This window comes from Schistocerca nitens, chromosome 1 (assembly GCF_023898315.1).
Source record: "Schistocerca nitens isolate TAMUIC-IGC-003100 chromosome 1, iqSchNite1.1, whole genome shotgun sequence".
NCBI lineage: Eukaryota > Metazoa > Arthropoda > Insecta > Orthoptera > Acrididae > Schistocerca > Schistocerca nitens.
The window spans coordinates 224547994-224568749 of NC_064614.1; the positions used below are offsets into that span (position 1 = coordinate 224547994).

The 20756-nt window shown below is 37.4% G+C and overlaps 1 protein-coding gene across 1 annotated transcript in view; it reads left to right on the top strand.

Annotated features, from left to right (window-relative positions):
- The window catches only part of LOC126238244 (cadherin-86C-like), a 333139-nt gene extending 330058 nt beyond the window's left edge, over positions 1-3081 (top strand). The window contains exon 20 of the mRNA XM_049947781.1: positions 69-3081. Coding sequence (XP_049803738.1) covers positions 69-2995 — 2927 coding nt within the window. The 3' untranslated portion in view covers positions 2996-3081. The remainder of the gene's footprint in view (positions 1-68) is intronic.
- Positions 3082-20756: the final 17675 nt, after the last annotated feature.

Sequence of the window (20756 nt, forward strand, 5' to 3'; positions counted from 1 at the left end):
TTCACCTTCTCTTACAAAGAATCTCCCATTAACAGTAATAAGCACATTTTTTAAAATGTTGACAGTAGCAGAGCTGAGGGTTCCCACCAGAGAAGCATGGAGTGCCGATATGCGGCAGCACCAGTCCTGGAAATTCAACAGACGAAATAACACGAATCGAGACCAAGGAGAAGAGGACTTCCACTCATTTAGAAGCCTTCCAGGTCCACATGTTATCTACACGAGGGAACTTCAAGCGCTACAGCAACAACATCAAAGAGCTGAGCACGATAAAGATGTTTTTGTAGAAGATATCGAAGGCGGTCAGTTAGAAGGTCCACGAGAATTACGGCTTAAGAATGATACTGATTTAGATGCTGACTCAATACGTCGGCATGAAATGGAAAGGGGCTCAGATATTGGCAGAGGTGGTGCAGATACACTTGAGCGACAGAGGGTTCTGAGGGACAGGAAAATGGTTGGCACGCAACATTTGCATAATGCTGATTTTAAGAAAAAGGAAGCTGCATATTCAGAAAGAGCTAATGACCACGTACGAAATCCAGGTGATGCTGCCTACCACAGAAGTGATCCCGACCATGGCACAGTCCATTTTTCAAATGCATACAATAATACAGTGTATGTCCATGGTCAAACAAACAATTTTGCAACTGATGAAGTCATCTTAAGAAGAATAAACAACTCTGAAACATCACATCATATTCCAGGAGATCAGCAAACAAGTGATCCTCATCAAGTGAATGATCTGCACGGGGCACATATATTGGTAGCTGCTGACGAATTAGACTTAAGAAGATTAACAGAAACTCGGATACCCGAGGGTTATCGCCTTATTTTAGAAAGAACAAGTCCACAAGATGATAGTGATAACAAAACACCAGTGGGAAGGGAACAATATTTCATTCAGGAAGGAAACGCAGAAATTTTGCGCCTTGTAACACGAGGGCGGTCTGACGAAGAAAATATTTCCCTGCAACTTCAAAGGCCTTCAACATTTCTCCCGGCTACTGAACAACACATCCGAATTGAAAATGGCAAGGAAATCATTATGCAACGCTTCATGCAAGATCAACACAACAATACACCTCAAATTAGTTCATTACAGCGGGACAATATTAAAATGAAAAAAGAGATGGAGGAACCTACTAGTAGAAGTACTGGTGAAGGAAATTTAAGTGGAAGTTTACAAACTGTAATAGCTGCCCATGAAGTCTGCTTACAAACTGAACAAGTTAACAATGGGCACAGAGAAATAACTAGAAAAGGAGATATCACTCCACAGCTCCATGAAAATGACAAACATATTCAAGATGATGTGAGAATGAGAGCGGGTCACATTTTACAGCCATATTCTGTACTTGGTGGAGCAATTAGTGAAAGTCAGGATACACAGAGTTTGCCAGCTCAGTACTCCATGGCTACACAAACAGATGTCGATATAGGGACACAAACAGATCCCGTACCAAGACGTGCCATAAGTGACAATGATGATTCATTCACTGAAGAAGAGGAAGACTATGTGGACTACTCCTCAGTAGTCCTTATCAAAAAACCTGGCAGTGGAAAAGGAATTCGGTGGGTCAGAAGGAATGAAAGCAAGAAAAAAAATGTCAAGACTGAACATCAGAAAAAATTCAAGGATGGGCACCATCCACGTAGAGTTTATGTGAAGACACCCATCATGGAAGAAACGGAGAGTTCTCTAGAACTTGCTGAGCAACACACATCTGCAGCACAGGCGCCAGAAGATACTGCAGCTACAAGCAATTATACTGAAAACAAGTCTAGTATGCTTAGACGGCAAAAAATAAAAAGTAAAATATTGTCTAATGTCTCTGAACAAGAACCAGTGACAACAGAAAGAAAAAAGAAGAAGTCAGAAGTGCTGGAACATGAAGAGGAATCATTATCAGATTCTTTAGAAGAACAGTCACTGTCTAGAGACAAAGATGATGAGAATTACAAAAAAGATAGAAGAAAACATCAGTCCAAACAACATTTCCAAAGAAACTCCGAGTCTTCAGATGAGGATCATACACCTGAAAAGAAGGAACCAAATGAACATAAGGCATCATCAAAGGCAAAAGATAAGAGGGGTACAGGTAAGAAGATAGAATTTGATTCAGATGTTAGATTTTACTATCGAAAATCATCCAGCTCTGTTCACAGCAGTCCTGAAAGATGGATCCAAGTAAAACCAAACCGACCTAGAAGCAGGTCCCTATCAAGTCATCGAGCTACAGAAGAACAGAGTGAAGGAACAGACCATGAACTACTGGATAAACTGAAGAGACCAGGTATTAAAACTGAAAAAAGCTTTAAAGATAATGATGCCTATAACAGTGGCGATGCACAAATGGAGCTTTCTCGTACAAAGTCTACATCTGAACTTCAAAGAATAAAGAAAGCTGAGAGTTCAGCATCACAACAAACAGTCAGAGCCAAGTCAGTGATGGATAAAAGACCTGCTCCTGTTACAAATTCTAGTCAGAAATTGGATGTTGGTGGATCAGCTGTGAGAAATTCTCGTTACATGGATTGGTACAAAACTAAAAAAGAAGAAAGAGAAAGAAAGAAAAAAGAAGAGGAGGAAAAGAAACTAAATCAGACAAAGAAACGGAAAGTAAAGTCAACTGTTACCAAACATCCTGACACAAAACAAATTTCTGATACTTCCCAATCCAAATCAACATCAGAAGTGGAAGATAAAACAACAACACCTTCCTTGAGCCACAGTGAGAACTCTGATAAAATTAATCCACAGAACCCTGAAGAAAACAAATCTACAACTCTCAAACAAAATGAAGTTAAGCCAGAGGATGACCTCGACTCTGGTATTGCAATGTCATCTCTTTCCACACAAACTCAGGCCAGTGCAACAAACAAGAAACGACGACATCAGGAACTCCTTGAGAAAAAGAGTGTATTTGCAATTGCATATAACGATGTCCATACTGAGCAACTTAGGCCAGACACTTCCTCACCCTCTTATTAATAAAATTCGTTTTATCAGACTGTTACAAAGACTTCTGATGCTGTTAGTGTTTAATATTTCATACATAAGACTGTATAATTTTTTGAGTGGACTAACAACTATTTTATGACAGTTCTATTAGTCTTCCGAAAAAATGAAAAGTAATGTATTTTGATCTCATCTTGTATGACATATGTTTCAGAAATCAGATTCTTTCAGATATAGCTTCCAAACTCTGTTGATAAATAACTCTTTTCCAGAATGACATTTCTAAAAGGTAGTCATACCTGAAACAATAGGATGATGATTCCGTATGTGTAAGGAAAGGAATCATCAAAAAATTTTACTTTAAATAATTGACAATATGATTTCCTCAGAGACACAGAACACAAGTTTTTATGTATTCTTTTCTGGAACTTCATAATGTGCAATATGCTAACTTACTACTAATTCAAAAGAACAATGATACGCTATTTTCTAAGTTTCCTTGTCAATGGCTCTCGATAATGTGTGCATGGCAAATCAATCGACTAGATAGTCAACGTGAACATTCCACTTTTATCCAGATTTAAACATATAATTTTAACACAATCCACTTCTATTATGTGTTTATTTTTATCACTTATTCTGATTTCCTATCTAGTTTTGTATTGTATGATATGTATTTTGAGATATTCAGAATCAACCCATTTAAGCTGGAATCATGTTTCTAAGCTGCTGAGTGTACTAATAACGGAGTCAGGATTGTTTTCCTTTTTCATAATTTTCAGTTAGAACAGCCATATGTGACACATATCTGCACAAGTTACAGCTAAATTTTTGGAAAACAGTTTTTAACAAGAGAATTCCAAGATAAAAATAGTCTCAAGACTCACAGCACTGTGAAAATGATGCCAATAATGACTTTACTTGGTTACCACAATCAGCAGTTCATATTTACAAGAGCATAGAGGATGAAAATCAAATAACAGATACTGTATATTTGCAGAATTCTAATGAAAGTACATGAACAGGCCATTGTTGGTTATGTCCATGAGATTAATTTTAAGTACCTACTGACCTGAGGCCTAACATACTTACAAATTTATTGTGAACTGACAGATAAATCACGTCACATAAATACATAAGGAATGGTATTAGATGTATCCTGTGGCAATGCATGAATATCAGAAACAAACAAGCTGAGTCTGATATGAATTGAAATTAGTTCCAACAATACACTGTTATGCTGCTTTGTGGATTTGTGACAAAAAAGTAGTAAATGATGAAGACAGTAGTGGTTTAAACAATAACAGGAATAATGTAACATTCCTGCAACACATTAAATGAAAATAACTTTCCTAAAACTTAAAAGTAAACAATGGATGTGGCTTGAAGAGTTCTTGTAATTCAATAATTGTTTCCCAGAAAATATGCATAGAATGTGCTAGCTCTGTGACTGCAAGCCTGCTTACTGCGTGACAGAATGTTAGAACTAGCTAGTGAACATGGATGTTGATAGGCTATCAAGTACTTTCAATGTCTTTTTAAAGAAAAGTAGACCACCATTTGATTGTGCCTTACTATATTTATCTTCCTTAGGTACTTGCTTTGGACTGCCTTAACAGATATGACATAATAATGGTCTAACAACTTTCCACAGTGTACTTGATAACGGCATAAAAACCGAAATGCACTAGTACGTAAGATAAACATAGTAATACACAGTCAAATGGCAGTTTACTCTTTTAAGAAGTACTGTCTGACTGTGTCTCAACACCATCAAAAACTTTTTACTTTCAATGTGTTTTACCCAGAAACTGGCTTCCGCCAGACAGAAAAGGAACATACCACAGACTATCATTGTAATTTCTACAAATTGCCTAAAGTGCAGAGTAGAGAATAACCACATTTCAACACACAAAATCACAAAAGATGTCTAATAATGCTTCATGCTACCATATCTACACTCACCCATCATGATGGATAAATACTGAAACATGACAGTCACCACAGTATTATTTCAAGTATCAGGCCATATTTGTGGCTCAGATAAAGTAGCAACATATCCTAATATGTGGCTTCTGTCTACAATAAAGCTGAATATCTGAAAGTGTACCCAGTGTCAATCAGAACGTGAACACTGTCTTCAAACAATCATTGTGCCCTGAGATGTACAACTTATTTCCATTCTTTTTCAAATTTCAGACTAAGTATTTTTATGTTAAGAAACAAAAATTCTATTTTGTACAGTTTTATCCACCAGTTGCATTCCATAGTATTTAAACAATGGAAATCTGGGATGGAATAACAATGTTGGTGTTTAAAACTGATCCAGTGCCCACAAAACAGGAGGCATTGATAGATCAAAAAGTGCAACCTTTTTTTTAATGTAAATTTCAGAACACCCAATGACAACAAAAACACTATTGTCTTAGCTTAAAAATTATTTTAATTGGTGTACATAGCAGATATAAAAGTACAACTGACACAAAACAAATGTAAATTTTTATCGAGGAAGCAGTCAAACCAGCTGAGTATGCAACAGGAACTGAGCACTAAATGAGTACTGAGGATTGAATGATAACATACAAGTCATTATTCTCCTGCATAATTCTGTGATATTGTTGTACTATAAAGTATTTTAATGTATTTCTTGTTAGTGTACAGTTTGATGAATATATTTGAAAAATTTTTCTTACTGTCTAAGTCGTAACATTATGATGTTTGTATCCTGTGTGCCTTCTTGTAAAATTTGTAAGGAAATTGTTATTTTGTAATACAAAAGAAAATGTAAAATCAATAATAAAACATACCAGCAATATGGCAAATTAACATTTATAATTTATTCATGCCCAAAATGTTTTAAAAAAGCTAAGGTGAACAAAAAAATGCGCACTCACATACGAATAAAAGAAAGAAACTTACATAAGCATCACACAAAAATTTGGGCATTCTTAGTACTCCTGTCCTTGCATTCATCGGATCATCACTGTGCACAGACAAGAACTTTCAGAACAGTTTGTTTACTCTCGTAAAATCTGTTCTTCACCACATGTACAAGAACTATCGCTTCTTTAGGAAAAGCTCACACATACATCTGAACTCTGACTGACTGAATTGCTGCATAGCCTATTCGCTATTCTCCAAATGATCCAGGTTTGATCAAAACTAGTAAACAGTGTAGAGTTCATACAACTGCTTAGGTGATTCCAACTTTGTTTATTTTGTCATCTACATCTACATCTATACTCCGCGAGCCACCTTACGGTGTGTGGCGGAGGGTACTTATTGTACCACTATCTGATCCCCCCTTCCCTGTTCCATTCACGAATTGTGCGTGGGAAGAACGACTGCTTGTAAGTCTCCGTATTTGCTCTAATTTCTCGGATCTTTTCGTTGTGATCATTACGCGAGATATATGTGGGCGGTAGTAATATGTTGCCCATCTCTTCCCGGAATGTGCTCTCTCGTAATTTCGATAATAAACCTCTCCGTATTGCGTAACGCCTTTCTTGAAGTGTCTGCCACTGGAGCTTGTTCAGCATCTCCGTAACGCTCTCGCGCTGACTAAATGTCCCCATGACGAATCGCGCTGCTTTTCGCTGGATCATGTCTATCTCTTCTATTAATCCAACCTGGTAAGGGTCCCATACTGATGAGCAATACTCAAGAATCGGACGAACAAGCGTTTTGTAAGCTACTTCTTTCGTCGATGAGTCACATTTTCTTAGAATTCTTCCTATGAATCTCAACCTGGCGCCTGCTTTTCCCACTATTTGTTTTATGTGATCATTCCACTTCAGATCGCTCCGGATAGTAACTCCTAAGTATTTTACGGTCGTTACCGCTTCCAATGATTTACCACCTATGGCATAATCGTACTGGAATGGATTTCTGCCCCTATGTATGCGCATTATATTACATTTATCTACATTTAGGGAAAGCTGCCAGCTGTCGCACCATTCATTAATCCTCTGCAGGTCTTCCTGGAGTACGTACGAGTCTTCTGATGTTGCTACTTTCTTGTAGACAACCGTGTCATCTGCAAATAGCCTCACGGAGCTACCGATGTTGTCAACTAAGTCATTTATGTATATTGTAAACAATAAAGGTCCTATCACGCTTCCTTGCGGTACTCCCGAAATTACCTCTACATCTGCAGATTTTGAACCGTTAAGAATGACATGTTGTGTTCTTTCTTCTAGGAAATCCTGAATCCAATCACAAACCTGGTCCGATATTCCGTAAGCACGTATTTTTTTCACTAAACGTAAGTGCGGAACCGTATCAAATGCCTTCCTGAAGTCCAGGAATACGGCATCAATCTGCTCGCCAGTGTCTACGGCACTGTGAATTTCTTGGGCAAATAGGGCGAGCTGGGTTTCACATGATCTCTGTTTGCGGAATCCATGTTGGTTATGATGAAGGAGATTTGTATTATCTAAGAACGTCATAATACGAGAACACAAAACATGTTCCATTATTCTACAACAGATTGACGTAAGTGAAATAGGCCTATAATTATTCGCATCTGATTTATGACCCTTCTTGAAAATGGGAACGACCTGTGCTTTCTTCCAGTCGCTAGGTACTTTACGTTCTTCCAGAGATCTACGATAAATTGCTGATAGAAAGGGGGCAAGTTCTTTAGCATAATCACTGTAGAATCTTAAGGGTATCTCGTCTGGTCCGGATGCTTTTCCGCTACTAAGTGATAGCAGTTGTTTTTCAATTCCGATATCGTTTATTTCAATATTTTCCATTTTGGCGTCCGTGCGACGGCTGAAGTCAGGGACCGTGTTACGATTTTCCGCAGTGAAACAGTTTCGGAACACTGAATTCAGTATTTCTGCCTTTCTTCGGTCGTCCTCTGTTTCGGTGCCATCGTGGTCAACGAGTGACTGAATAGGGGATTTAGATCCGCTTACCGATTTTACATATGACCAAAACTTTTTAGGGTTCTTGTTTAGATTGTTTGCCAATGTTTTATGTTCGAATTCGTTGAATGCTTCTCTCATTGCTCTCTTTACGCTCTTTTTCGCTTCGTTCAGCTTTTCCTTATCAGCTATGATTCGACTACTCTTAAACCTATGGTGAAGCTTTCTTTGTTTCCGTAGTACCTTTCGTACATGATTGTTATACCACGGTGGATCTTTCCCCTCGCTTTGGACCTTAGTCGGTACGAACTTATCTAAGGCGTACTGGACGATGTTTCTGAATTTTTTCCATTTTTGTTCCACATCCTCTTCCTCAGAAATGAACGTTTGATGGTGGTCACTCAGATATTCTGCGATTTGTGCCCTATCACTCTTGTTAAGCAAATAGATTTTCCTTCCTTTCTTGGCATTTCTTATTACACTTGTAGTCATTGATGCAACCACTGACTTATGATCACTGATACCCTCTTCTACATTCACGGAGTCGAAAAGTTCCGGTCTATTTGTTGCTATGAGGTCTAAAACGTTAGCTTCACGAGTTGGTTCTCTAACTATCTGCTCGAAGTAATTCTCGGACAAGGCAGTCAGGATAATGTCACAAGAGTCTCTGTCCCTGGCTCCAGTTCTGATTGTGTGACTATCCCATTCTATACCTGGTAGATTGAAGTCTCCCCCTATTACAATAGTATGATCACGAAACTTCTTCACGACGTTCTGCAGGTTCTCTCTGAGGCGCTCAACTACTACGGTTGCTGATGCAGGTGGCCTATAGAAGCATCCGACTATCATATCTGACCCACCTTTGATACTTAACTTAACCCAGATTATTTCACATTCGCATTCGCTAATAACTTCACTGGATATTATTGAATTCTTTACTGCTATAAATACTCCTCCACCATTGGCGTTTATCCTATCCTTGCGGTATATATTCCATTCTGTGTCTAGGATTTCGTTACTGTTCACTTCCGGTTTTAACCAACTTTCCGTTCCTAATACTATATGCGCACTATTTCCTTCAATAAGAGATACTAATTCAGGAACCTTGCCCTGGATACTCCTGCAGTTTACCAATATTACGTTAACTTTTCCTGTTTTTGGTCTCTGAGGACGGACGTTCTTTATCAACGATGATAATGTTCTCTCTGGTAAGCCGTCAGGTATTTTATCGTTTCGCCCAAGGGGGGGTCCCTCTAACCTAAAAAACCCCCGTGTGCACGCCACACGTACTCTGCTACCCTAGTAGCTGCTTCCGGTGTGTAGTGCACGCCTGACCTGTCTAGGGGGGCCCTACAGTTCTCCACCCAATAACGGAGGTCGATGAATTTGCAACCATTATAGTCGCAGAGTCGTCTGAGCCTCTGGTTTAGACCCTCCACACGGCTCCAAACCAGAGGACCGCGATCGACTCTGGGCACTATGCTGCAGATATTAAGCTCAGCTTGCACTCCGCGTGCGATGCTGGTTGTCTTCACCAAATCAGCCAGCCGCCGGAAGGAACCAAGGATGGCCTCAGAACCCAAGCGGCAGGCGTCATTCGTTCCGACATGTGCTACTATCTGCAGCCGGTCACACCCAGTGCGTTCAATAGCTGCCGGAAGGGCCTCCTCCACATTACGGACGAGACCCCCCGGCAAGCACACCGAGTGCACACTGGCATTCTTCCCCGACCTACCCGCTATTTTCCTGAGGGGCTCCATAACCCGCCTAACGTTGGAGCTCCCTATAACTAATAGGCCCGCCCTCTGTGACTGTCGGGACCTTGCCGGAGAATCGGCCACTGGCCCAACAGGCGAGGCATCCTGTGGTGGCTCGGAAACGATGTCATCACCACTAGGAAGCACCCCGTACCTGTTGGAAAGGGGTAAGGCAGCCGCCACGCGGCCAGATCCCACCTTCGCCTTTCGGACAGGCACGCGCGAGCCCACCACTGTCCGCCATTCACCCTGGAGTGATGGCTGACCGGTAAGATGCTCACTGCCGGAAGACGCAGCGACATCAGGGGTTCCATGTGATTCCAAGGCCACCGAAGTAGGCATAGGTCTCACCACAGTTGCCCCAACGCCACTACGAGCCGACGCCTGCGCCTCGAGCTCGATGAGCCTAACAGACAAAGCCTCCACCTGTCCCCGAAGAGTGGCCAATTCTCCTTGCGTCCGCTCACAACAACCACAGTCCCTACACATGACTATGTTTACCCTACTCTATACGGTGACAAATTCCCAAGATAATCTTCTGATGAGCTACTCTAATAATCAAGAAACACTCACTGAAATACGAGACGCGAAAACTACGCTAGGTTTTCCCAGAAAAACTATTTAAAAGCTAAGCGCAGCAAATAAGTACAAAAACACTTATTGAAATAAAAGGTTCTACCTAGTAAGCACTCGAACACGCAAGAAATTACAAAAATAAACTAGTAATTACACAGATAACTGAAAATAAGTCGCTGCTGTTTGTAAAATATGTAAGAAGCAAACGGTGTACTCGCCTTAGTAGTAGCAGGAGCTAGCGATGCGCTCTCGCTGACGGTCTAACTGACACTGACTGAGCTGCTCTAACCAAACATACAAGCCTGCATGGTTTTTAACCCTGACAGTACGTCTTAGATATTCACTCACAGACCATAGGCTTGCCTATAGCTTACGCGCCAGGTACTAAAAATTGCTCCTCATTTTGAGCCAACCAGCTTATAAACAATTTTATTAAGCACTACATCATTGTAATTTGGAGACTACTGCGACTGTGATATTTGTTAAGGTAATCTTTATTTCCAGACATGAGCTCATTTATGTTTTTTGAATACAGCTTGTGAACATTTCAAATTGTCATCTTCAGACCAATGCACAGCACAGGATGCCCATACATTGACACACAGTTCACTGAGGAAAATTCCAGCAGAGAGATTGATACTTCAAGTCTGGGAAACTAACTGAAGAGCAATATGGTGAGCCTAAGCACCCAGAAGACTTTATCTTCAACTACTGTAATTCATATGAGAGGGATGCCAAACCATCATGCTTCCTGACAACTCTGACGATAGGATATGCTGTTTGCTGTGTAGGTCTTGCTACTGTTGCTAGTTTATTGGAACATGTTTTTAATTTGAATACTTCTTTTCTGTAGGGCACAAGGTACTGTACTAGCCAAGCACTACCACTCCTTATTTCCTCCACAATTACATTCTCTTTGAATCACAACAATCTACTGTCAGTATACCATTGGTAACTCTTCTACACTGTCCTGACTACTGTCTCTCTGTAGGAACCATTCGTGTCAACAACAGGCGAGTGAATTTGGTAATTTTTGGGAGGTGGAAAAAAACCAATAACAACAACACTGAGTCATAACAAATAAACACATGTTGGTAGTAGTTAAAACATTGGGTGATTTCCCTTTTGTCTACTGAAAGTATGATTAATCATGTCACCTTCGAAGTGCTAACTAATTTCTGTGACATAAGTGTCAACATTAACTCGTATAAAGCAGGCTATTGCTTTTAGCAACCACTGATTTAAGATATTCTTAATTTTGTTGAGTCATAAGGGTCAAGGACATGAAAGGGAGGCTCTTGAGAATGGAGTGGAGACTTTGTTATATCATATCCCCCATGTTATTCAATGTGCATATTGAGTGAGAAGTGAAAGAAACTCACTAGAAATTCAGTAAGTGAACAAAATTCAGATGACAAGAAATAAAAAATGTAAGGTGTGCCAATGACGACACAATTCTAACAGTCTTGAAAGATCAGTTGAATGGAATGGATACTGTCTTGAACAGGTTCCTTCCTTTCCCATGCCCTTTATCCAGACAACACGGGGTTGAGACTGATATGGTTCTTCTTCAATTTCGCAGATAACCATCTATACATTTATATAGGCTATTACTACAATGGGGTTGCCACTACCAAAGTGATTTTAAAGCTACTGCCAGATTCTCCCCCTCCCCTGGGGAGGAATCCATGTAACCCTTTAGACTGTGTCTAATATAATCATATGATCGAATGTGACATCATTTTTCAAAATAATTGCACATCATGTATCTGAGGCTGGATGTCGGAACCAGCCTGGTATTTATCTAGGGGGATCTGGAAGATGGCCTAAAAACCACATCCAGGATGGACGGAACACCAGCCTCCTTGTTAATCCATGTGCCTACCTGTGTCCGGGAATCTGGTGAAATAACACATTTGGCTATCTGGGAGGTCAGAAGAGGTTATAATATGGATACTAACAAAAGTAAAAGAAGAATGATGGATTAAAGCCAAATTAAATCATTTAATGCTGTGGGATTTGGATTAAGAAAGGGGCACTAAAGGTGGTAGATGAGTTCTGTTGTTTGGGCAGCAAAAAAACTTTTCCAAAATAAAATTCAAAAAGGGGAGAGAGAGAGAAATGTGTTAACACTGAATAAAAATTGTCATGAAGCCTTTTCTGTAAATATTTGGTGTGTAGACTCTTGTGGAAGTGGAACATGGATGATAAAACAATACAGACAAGATGAGTATAGAAACTTCCAAAATGTGGTGTTACAGAAGAAGCCTAAAGATAAGATGGGTAAATAAGATAACCAACAAAGAGGTACTGAACTAAATTAATAGAGGAAAGAAGTGGTATTTTGACAGTATACATTAAGAGATATTGAGGAATAATTAATTTGGTAATAGACTGAAGAGAGAGAGAGAGTGTGTGTGTGTGTGTGTGTGTGTGGGTATGGGGGGGGGGGGGGGGGAGAAGAGGTAAAAATTGTAGAAGGGGGCCAGAGGCTCAAATCAGGATCAAATGGATGTAGCGGCAGTAATTATGCAAAGACAGAGGTAACTGTGCAGGACTCACTAGCTTGGAGAGATATATGAAACAGGTCTCGAGACTGAGCACCTTAAAAACAACAGACTTTGAATTCACTGTAAGTGACACGCACAGAGACTTCATAAGCTTTTGCAGGGTTATCATCTGGTCTGTGTGCGTATAAATACTGTTCACTGGTGACAACAGTATTGTCACATTAATTTGCCTTCTTCAAAATATTTTATCAAAACAAAATGGGCTCCATATCTTTGGAAGCCTGTGGAATTTTTCAAATTTGAATGTTTACAAAATGCAGTGCTCACAAATGGGGAAAATCGTGTAAAAAGAAAGGAACTCGTGTATCCATAAATATATTCTTATTTATTTACAATATGCCAAAATTAAAGCCATGTAGTAGTGTAAAAAGACAGGAAATCAACAACCATTAATATGATATATGTAATAGGATGTAGCAGGAATTTCTAAGTGTTTTAAAAAAGAAAACTTTTCTACTAGCATTTTTATCTTTTCATACCATTAATTAATGTCAATACAGCTGAAATCAATTGTAGAATTACAGTAAATAATGCAAAATTTATAGATATTTCACGATAAAATGCCCAATCAGTTACAAATACAGATCTATGGACTTAACTCCTGTATGCAGAGCAGAGATCTATAAATACTGCCTTGGGTTCAGTCAGTTGTGTATATCTATTCAGAATGGTCATCAGATTAATCCAAGTAAAGTACTGCTGGTCTTATGCATTAATACGATACTAATAGTTGAATCTCCAATACAACATTGCAAAGTTTAATAAATGTAAATTCACCTTAAACAATATATTTATAAACCTCAAGAGTTTAGCAAACATATATTTCTTAAAAAAAAAAGAAGAAGAAGAAAGAAATAAACATTATAACATTCACAACAAAAGGGGAGTAATTACTTGTTAGCACTGAAATAGGAACAACTAGAGCAGGTCCAAAATACACAGGACATTCAAATCAGTATTCAATATATCTTTCACAAGTCTCTTGATTATGGATATGGAAAACACAGCTAATGGAGAAGAGGAAATTAGAATCTAATATCAAGGTCATTAGACACTGATCGGAAGCACAGAGGGACAAGGTCAGGTAGAATATTACATTTGTGGTAATTGTTTGGGAACATACTTATGCTATTTCTACTCCCTAATTCTTTGCTATAATGATCATTACAGTTGAATATGTGCAATTCGCAAGTGCAATGCCTTTACCATACATATGTCTATGGACCTCAAAGAAGAGAGAGAGAGAGAGAGAGAGAGAGAGAGAGAGAGAGAGAGAGAGAGAGAGATGGGGGGGGGGGGGCAGTAATTAAGTACTGTAGGTAAAATTTATTGGAGGAAGGAAGGAGAACACAGGACATTGTACCCTTGCATACAATACATTATTACAATTTCTGAATAGAAGAATGTTCCTACTGTTCTTCAGTACAGTGCTACATATGAATCCTTTCAAAGTTTCCTAGAAGCGACTGAAAACAAAGAGGAAAACAGTGGTCTTCTTCACTTAAATGATGGTACACACCCACATAGCTGTTTTCAAAATGTTTCTTATTTAACAAAAATTTAAAAAATTATTTCTGTTTGAGGTTTTTAGTTTGTGGCATAACAATAATGCACATATTAAACTTCAGGCAATAAATACATAGGTCACCATTTGTACACAAAATAGCTTACACCAATTTAATAATAATAATATCTAATTATTTATATAAGATATAATGTAGCTTTACAAACTCTGATATTTTGTATTTATTTAACTTACTGGTTTATCACAGTGAACAGTTTACCTTTAAAAAATATATATATCTAAAACTTCATTTCAATATTCCAGTCTATCAATATACACATCATTTTAAAACACAGGAAATAGAATTACACAGAACATTAAAAATCTCTTATGTATATAATTAGTCAATCTTTATCGATAAAGATTTGTTTTTTCGTTGGTGCTAAATGAAAGCAATCCCTGGATGCCAGTTATTAATACCTAACTGGAGGAGATGAAGCATTTGTTAAGGGACATTTGTTTGCACCGTGTCAGCAACAACCAGAAAAATGGTATATATTTCCACTTGATATTTTGTAAGTGCACATGAAGCTTCAGTTACATCAGTTCAAATTCAGCACACAATATGATTTTTTTTTCCATTACTTAGAAAATTACTTTTTCATAATTATGGAAGATTGGAAGTCAGTACCACCAAAATACATTTATGTTGAGACACTCTTAGCCATCTCTTTCTTTCCTTTCTTAGCAAAATACATTAGATCTATAGGAAAAGGAAACAATAGTGTTTGACATTCTCTCAACTGACCTATATTACATTATTCAGTACAATACATAACTTTTTTTTACACGCTTATCTTTACTTTGACAGTAATGAAACATTGACACTACTCAGTTTCTTTTGAAATAAAGCAGCTGCAACATGAGGGAATTTTAAAATTATCGGGTGCTGGTTCGCCATTTGGATGCAGGGCCAGTAGCTTCCTGTAAATGTATTTCTGCTTGCAGTATGTTCTGTACCCAGACGGGACTTCTAGCTTTGCATTACATGGTGATTCACCAGTTTTCTTACATTTTTCTACTCTTATCCCTTGCCTGTACTTATCATCCATATTAATAATGAACAGCATCTCATTATCAGCTGTTTTGCCAAATTTAGGATAAAGTATTGTTTCCTCGGCATCACATGTGAGCTCTTCATCAGTACTTGAATCAAATCTTGTTGCAACATGTACAATATCATCTGTAAAATAGCTTTGGAAACGTGATGTTTTGTTCTCCAGTAGCCTTTCGATATAACGATGAGGATAATCCCAAACATTTGAGACACACAAGTCTGTACCACCTACAGAACAATTCTTCACATCTTGCTTTGGAATGAAAGCAGTGGGCTTAATGGGGAAGACAAAGTCAGTAACAGTTCTACCTACACCATCAGAACTGCTAGATCGAGTCTTAATCCTGTGAATTTCTTTATTAGGTGCTGAAATTCCATCACTGTCAATAGAGCCTTGTTTCACTTCTGAAGCTAAGTTTTCTTGTTGGGAGTCAACAGTGTGCCTCACAGTCAGTTGACTATTAGAAACTAGAAACAATGCACTGGCACTTGATTGCTGCGATGAAGTTTCTTTGGTTGGCAGATAAACACCTGCAGTAACATCAACTAGCAGCAACACTAGCAGTTGCCTCTTCATCTTAAAAGTTAAGCAGGTCATTACAGCAGTATGTTATCCAGTTGGTTATCTGAAAAACATCAATGATATGATCGGCTAATTTTCATATAGTTGATTAGATAAAAACAAAGCAGAATAACTAGTAGCACCAATATGACCAAACTCTTAATAACTGGATATGCATTATTAAGGCCACTGAACAGTTCTGAGTACTCTTATTAAGAAAAACCTGAAAATAATAAGGAAATACTTTTTGTCCCTTCCTTAAAAAGTACATGGTTACAAGTGGAGGAGTATGAATTTCATACTGTACTGCTTTGATGTATTAATAGCAACTGTTACCCCGCTTCTCCCCAATAAGGAGTATAATCTTACTGATAAGTGCATGGATGTGTCAAACGAGTTTACAGGAATTACTAATTACATTCTGCTGCAGAAATATGGTCTAAACAGCATTACATCATGAATGTCCTTCAATTCATACGGTGTATTTACCAGTTTCTTATTTAAAGATGCAATCAAGTGCCCATTTCCGTGCAGCACTTGAGTCTGAAAGGCAGCAAAGAAGTCAGCTGAATCAGTCACAGACATCGACATAATCTCTCGCATTATATGAAAGTTCCATAACTCCGTGATATCTCCATAACAAATTCGGTCAACTAAAGTACCTAAATGCCTACTGAAATATCTCATGATGATGATGATGAAGTTGTTAAACCATCAAGACTGTCAAAACTGACGAGACAAGAACTCTTTGAAGCATGTATTCAAGAATATTGCTGTGAAAATATTACGTTCTCAAATTGTCGTAGGTGAGCTTGGTATTTCTGATCAGTCAAGTCTGATATTATATATATATAGTAACAGTTCTACCTACACCATCAGAACTGCTAGATCGAGTCTTAATCCTGTGAATTTCTTTATTAGGTGCTGAAATTCCATCACTGTCAATAGAGCCTTGTTTCACTTCTGAATATATAATATATATAAAACAGATAATAATATATAAATAAAAATATACAAAACAGAACTGTAGAAAATACAACAAAAATAATGACTTGCAAAAGTGTTTTCTCCAACTCAAAAAGTTCTGAATATGTCAAAAAATTGAACAATGGAACATGGAAAGAAGTTTTCACAGTTTCTGACAATATTTGTATTCAAATTTAAAGAAGTGTATCTGAAAGTATTAATTTCCATTAAATTACATGAAAACTACTGTTTTATCAAGGGGTGAGGAAATCATCTGCAACTCAAGCACCTATGAAAAATAAAAAACAATTAAATGCTCATTTATTTCTAAACTACTATCACTTATACAAAAAAGTATACTAGTTGTGATAAAATTGTACAGAACAGAGAAAACTAAACCAAAGCAGCCTGGATTGTTACCAAACAAGAGACAAATATAAAAAATATGAAACTTACCAATCCATAAGGGTCAATCCATATGAAGTGGTCCAGTGATGGTTGCTTGAACATTTTTAAATATTTTAATTTTTTATGTGTGATTGCCCTATATTTGAGAAGTTCAAAACAGTTTTTTAAAATAATTTATCTTGTACCTTTACTGGATGATGGCCATTTTAATTTGAAGGCATGCGACGATTTTTTAGTCTGGTGACATTAGCGAAAATTTGAATATCTCTGCACTGGGCTAAGTTACAACATTACAATTAACATGATTGTTTTTAGAAAAGTGTCCTCTATAACATTGTCTATTACACAAAATACCCTAAATTCAAAAATAACTAGTCAAAATGACCTTCAAAGATTGATATCCAAATTTTCAAAAATCCACTTTTTACGCCTGAAAATAATAAACAAGGAGTGATTTATGAGTCTATTTTTTACTATAGTTAGATATCATACACTACTAGCCTCATATACAGCAAGAACATTTACAAATGTTTCCTTAATTTTTTATGAATTATTAAAATTTGAAATTTTTCATTTTTTGTAAAGTTTGGGGTTAGTTATCTCAGGTGGGAATGAATATAAAAATATGATTTTTGCACATTTTGTACACCTATATGACAGCAACATAATATAAAAATTTCAACACTGATATCTGACTGTGAACAAAGATATGAATTTTTGAAAATGAGGAAATAATTCACATTACTCTACAACTGATCTTATGGCTGTTGCCTATTTAAATGGTTTATTGTTTCATTGCAATAAAATTTAATTGTGAAATATATTGAGTTAACACTATCACCCAATATTCATTTAGTTTATTTATTTTTAATAATGTAATATTAAACAATAGGAGCTTTCACTTTTGTTCTATGGTAATAAAAATGCCCATTTATGTTTAGGTTTATTGTCAGTAAAGAAGTACATTATTGCTGGGTGTGGCATTGTAGAAGTACACTATTGCTGGGTGTGGCATTTTTGTAGTCAGTCTGTTGTGAAACCTCTGTCAGAGTGGATGTACATACTTCATCAAGACTGTAGAATGTGTTACATGCTTTGTATTGTGTGTAATTTGTAATTAATTTTCAGAGATTAATTGGAATGTAATAACATGGATGAACAGATAGCAAGTTAAGTGTGTCACAAAACAGTTTACAGTCCAGTTTCAAAAAACTTGAAATATGGCAATGACTTTCATGAAGTTAGACAAACTTTGTCTAAATTTCGAGTGAGTTCTTCTGTAACATCAGTTTGTGAGTATCATAAGAAGAAATATATTCTGAAGTAAAACCACATTTTTGGAAGAAAGTGCTGTCATCCACTTAAAGCTCATAAAAAGCCTATTACTAAAGGGTTGAGGGAAATAAAACTTGTTATGTGAGAGTGAAACAGCTTCCCAAGTGAAATGTAATGTGATTCATGGAAATTCCCTGTGCCCAAAATGTTACTCAAAACTATTTGTTGTGAATCCAGAACCAGAATCATGTAACCTTGCTCATGACATTTATATTTCTAATGAGGAAGCTATCAGCATATTGGATTTTGCTTGTTCTAAGTTAGACGTATCTTCTGCTTCAAAATTAATAAAATTAAGTAGCAGAAAAGAAAAGCAGCTACTGAAAGTAAGGTACAACAAATTTCAGACAAAATTAGAAGAAAAGCAGCTATTGAAAGTAAGGTACAACAAATTTCAGACAAAATTAGAAAAGACTTAGAATCATGCTTTAATAACAGATACAACATTATTTCTAAAGAAGAAGAAAACCTACCACCAGCAACATCTGTCACTGAATATTTGAGCTTAATAGAGAAATTAAAAATTAAATGCTCAGTGACATTTAAAGAGGAAAAAGTTAAAATTTTAAGTTCGCTCCCTGACTCATGGTCAAGAGAGAAAATAGCTCATGAATTCTACATTTCTCATTGTTTGGTTAAACTAACCTGAAAATTAGTGAAAGAGCAAGGCATTCTTCCAGTTTTAGGAAAGAAGTAGGTATAAGTGAAGAAACAATTAAAAATATCCACCAGTATTTTGAAGACTATGAAAACAGTAGAATGTGTCCAGGATGCAAAGATAGAGTTGTTATAAATGGAGTTAAAGTAACAAAGCAGAAACGACTAGTGCTGTCAAATTTAAATGAACTTTATGTAGCTTTCAAAAATTCCCATCCTAAACGCAAAATTGGAAGGTCAAAATTTTGTGACCTCCGCCCTAAGTGGTGTATTTTGGCTGGATCCTCAGACACACACTCCATATATGTTTGTTTATATCGACAAAATGTCAAACTAATGATTGCAAGTGCAAAACTCTGTGATCTTAACTACAAAGAGTTACTAGATTTAAAGGTCTGTGACACTAACAATTATGAATGCATGATGAGTTTGTGTAATAAATTCCCTGGTAAGGAAACCGTTATTGAATTGTTTCACGAATATGATTAGGAAATGCCAGACAGTATTGCCTTCAAACAGTGGGTCACAACTGACTGGGCAGAAATGACACCAGTGGTTAAATCTCAGGAAGAGTACTTGGAATCTTTAATTGATAACTTACAAAAACTCATAATTCGCCACGATGTTTCTAAAATCCAAAGTAAGTTTTTGAAGGACAAAAAAGCACAACTTCATGAAACTGAATGCATAGTGCTAGCTAAATGTAAATGTCGTGTGACTAGGGCTTCCTGTTGGGTGGTCCGTTCGCCAGGTGCAAGTCTTTCGGTTTGACGCCACTTAGGCAACTTGCGTGTCAATGTGGATGAAGTGATGATGATTAGGACAACACAACACCCAGCCCCTGAGTGGAGAAAATCTCCAACCCAGCCGGGAATTGAACCTGGGCCCTTAGGATTGACATTCTGTCGTGCTGATCACTCAGCTACCGGAGGCGGACAAAGTGCTAGCTGATTTTGCAGAAAATTTTACATTTGTGATTCAGGATGCAATACAAGGGTATGACTGGGTCAATGACCAGGCAACAGTGCATCCATTTATTCTCTACTTTAAAAATGAGAAAGATGAAGTTTGCTGTTCTTCAATTTACATTTTAAGTGGCTACTTGGAGCACAGCACTTTGGCTGCACAAGTGTTTCAAAAGTATGTAATAAATTACATAAAAGAACATTTTCCTAAGGTTGAGAAGCTGGTATACTTTTCAGATGGAAGTGGTAGTCAGTATAAGAACAAAAACAATTTTTCAAAGCCATGCCATGCACCCCAAAGTAGACATTCGGTTGGAAGCTGAATGGCACTTTTTTGCATCTTGCCATGGTAAAAATGCATGTGACGGAGTAGGAGGTACAACAAAACATGAAGTAAGTAAAGTCAGACCAACCACAGACCAAATTCTCACAGTACAGGACATGTATGTCTTTTGCAAGGATAATATTAAAGGCATTACCTACTTTCTGATCAAGAAAGAAAAAGT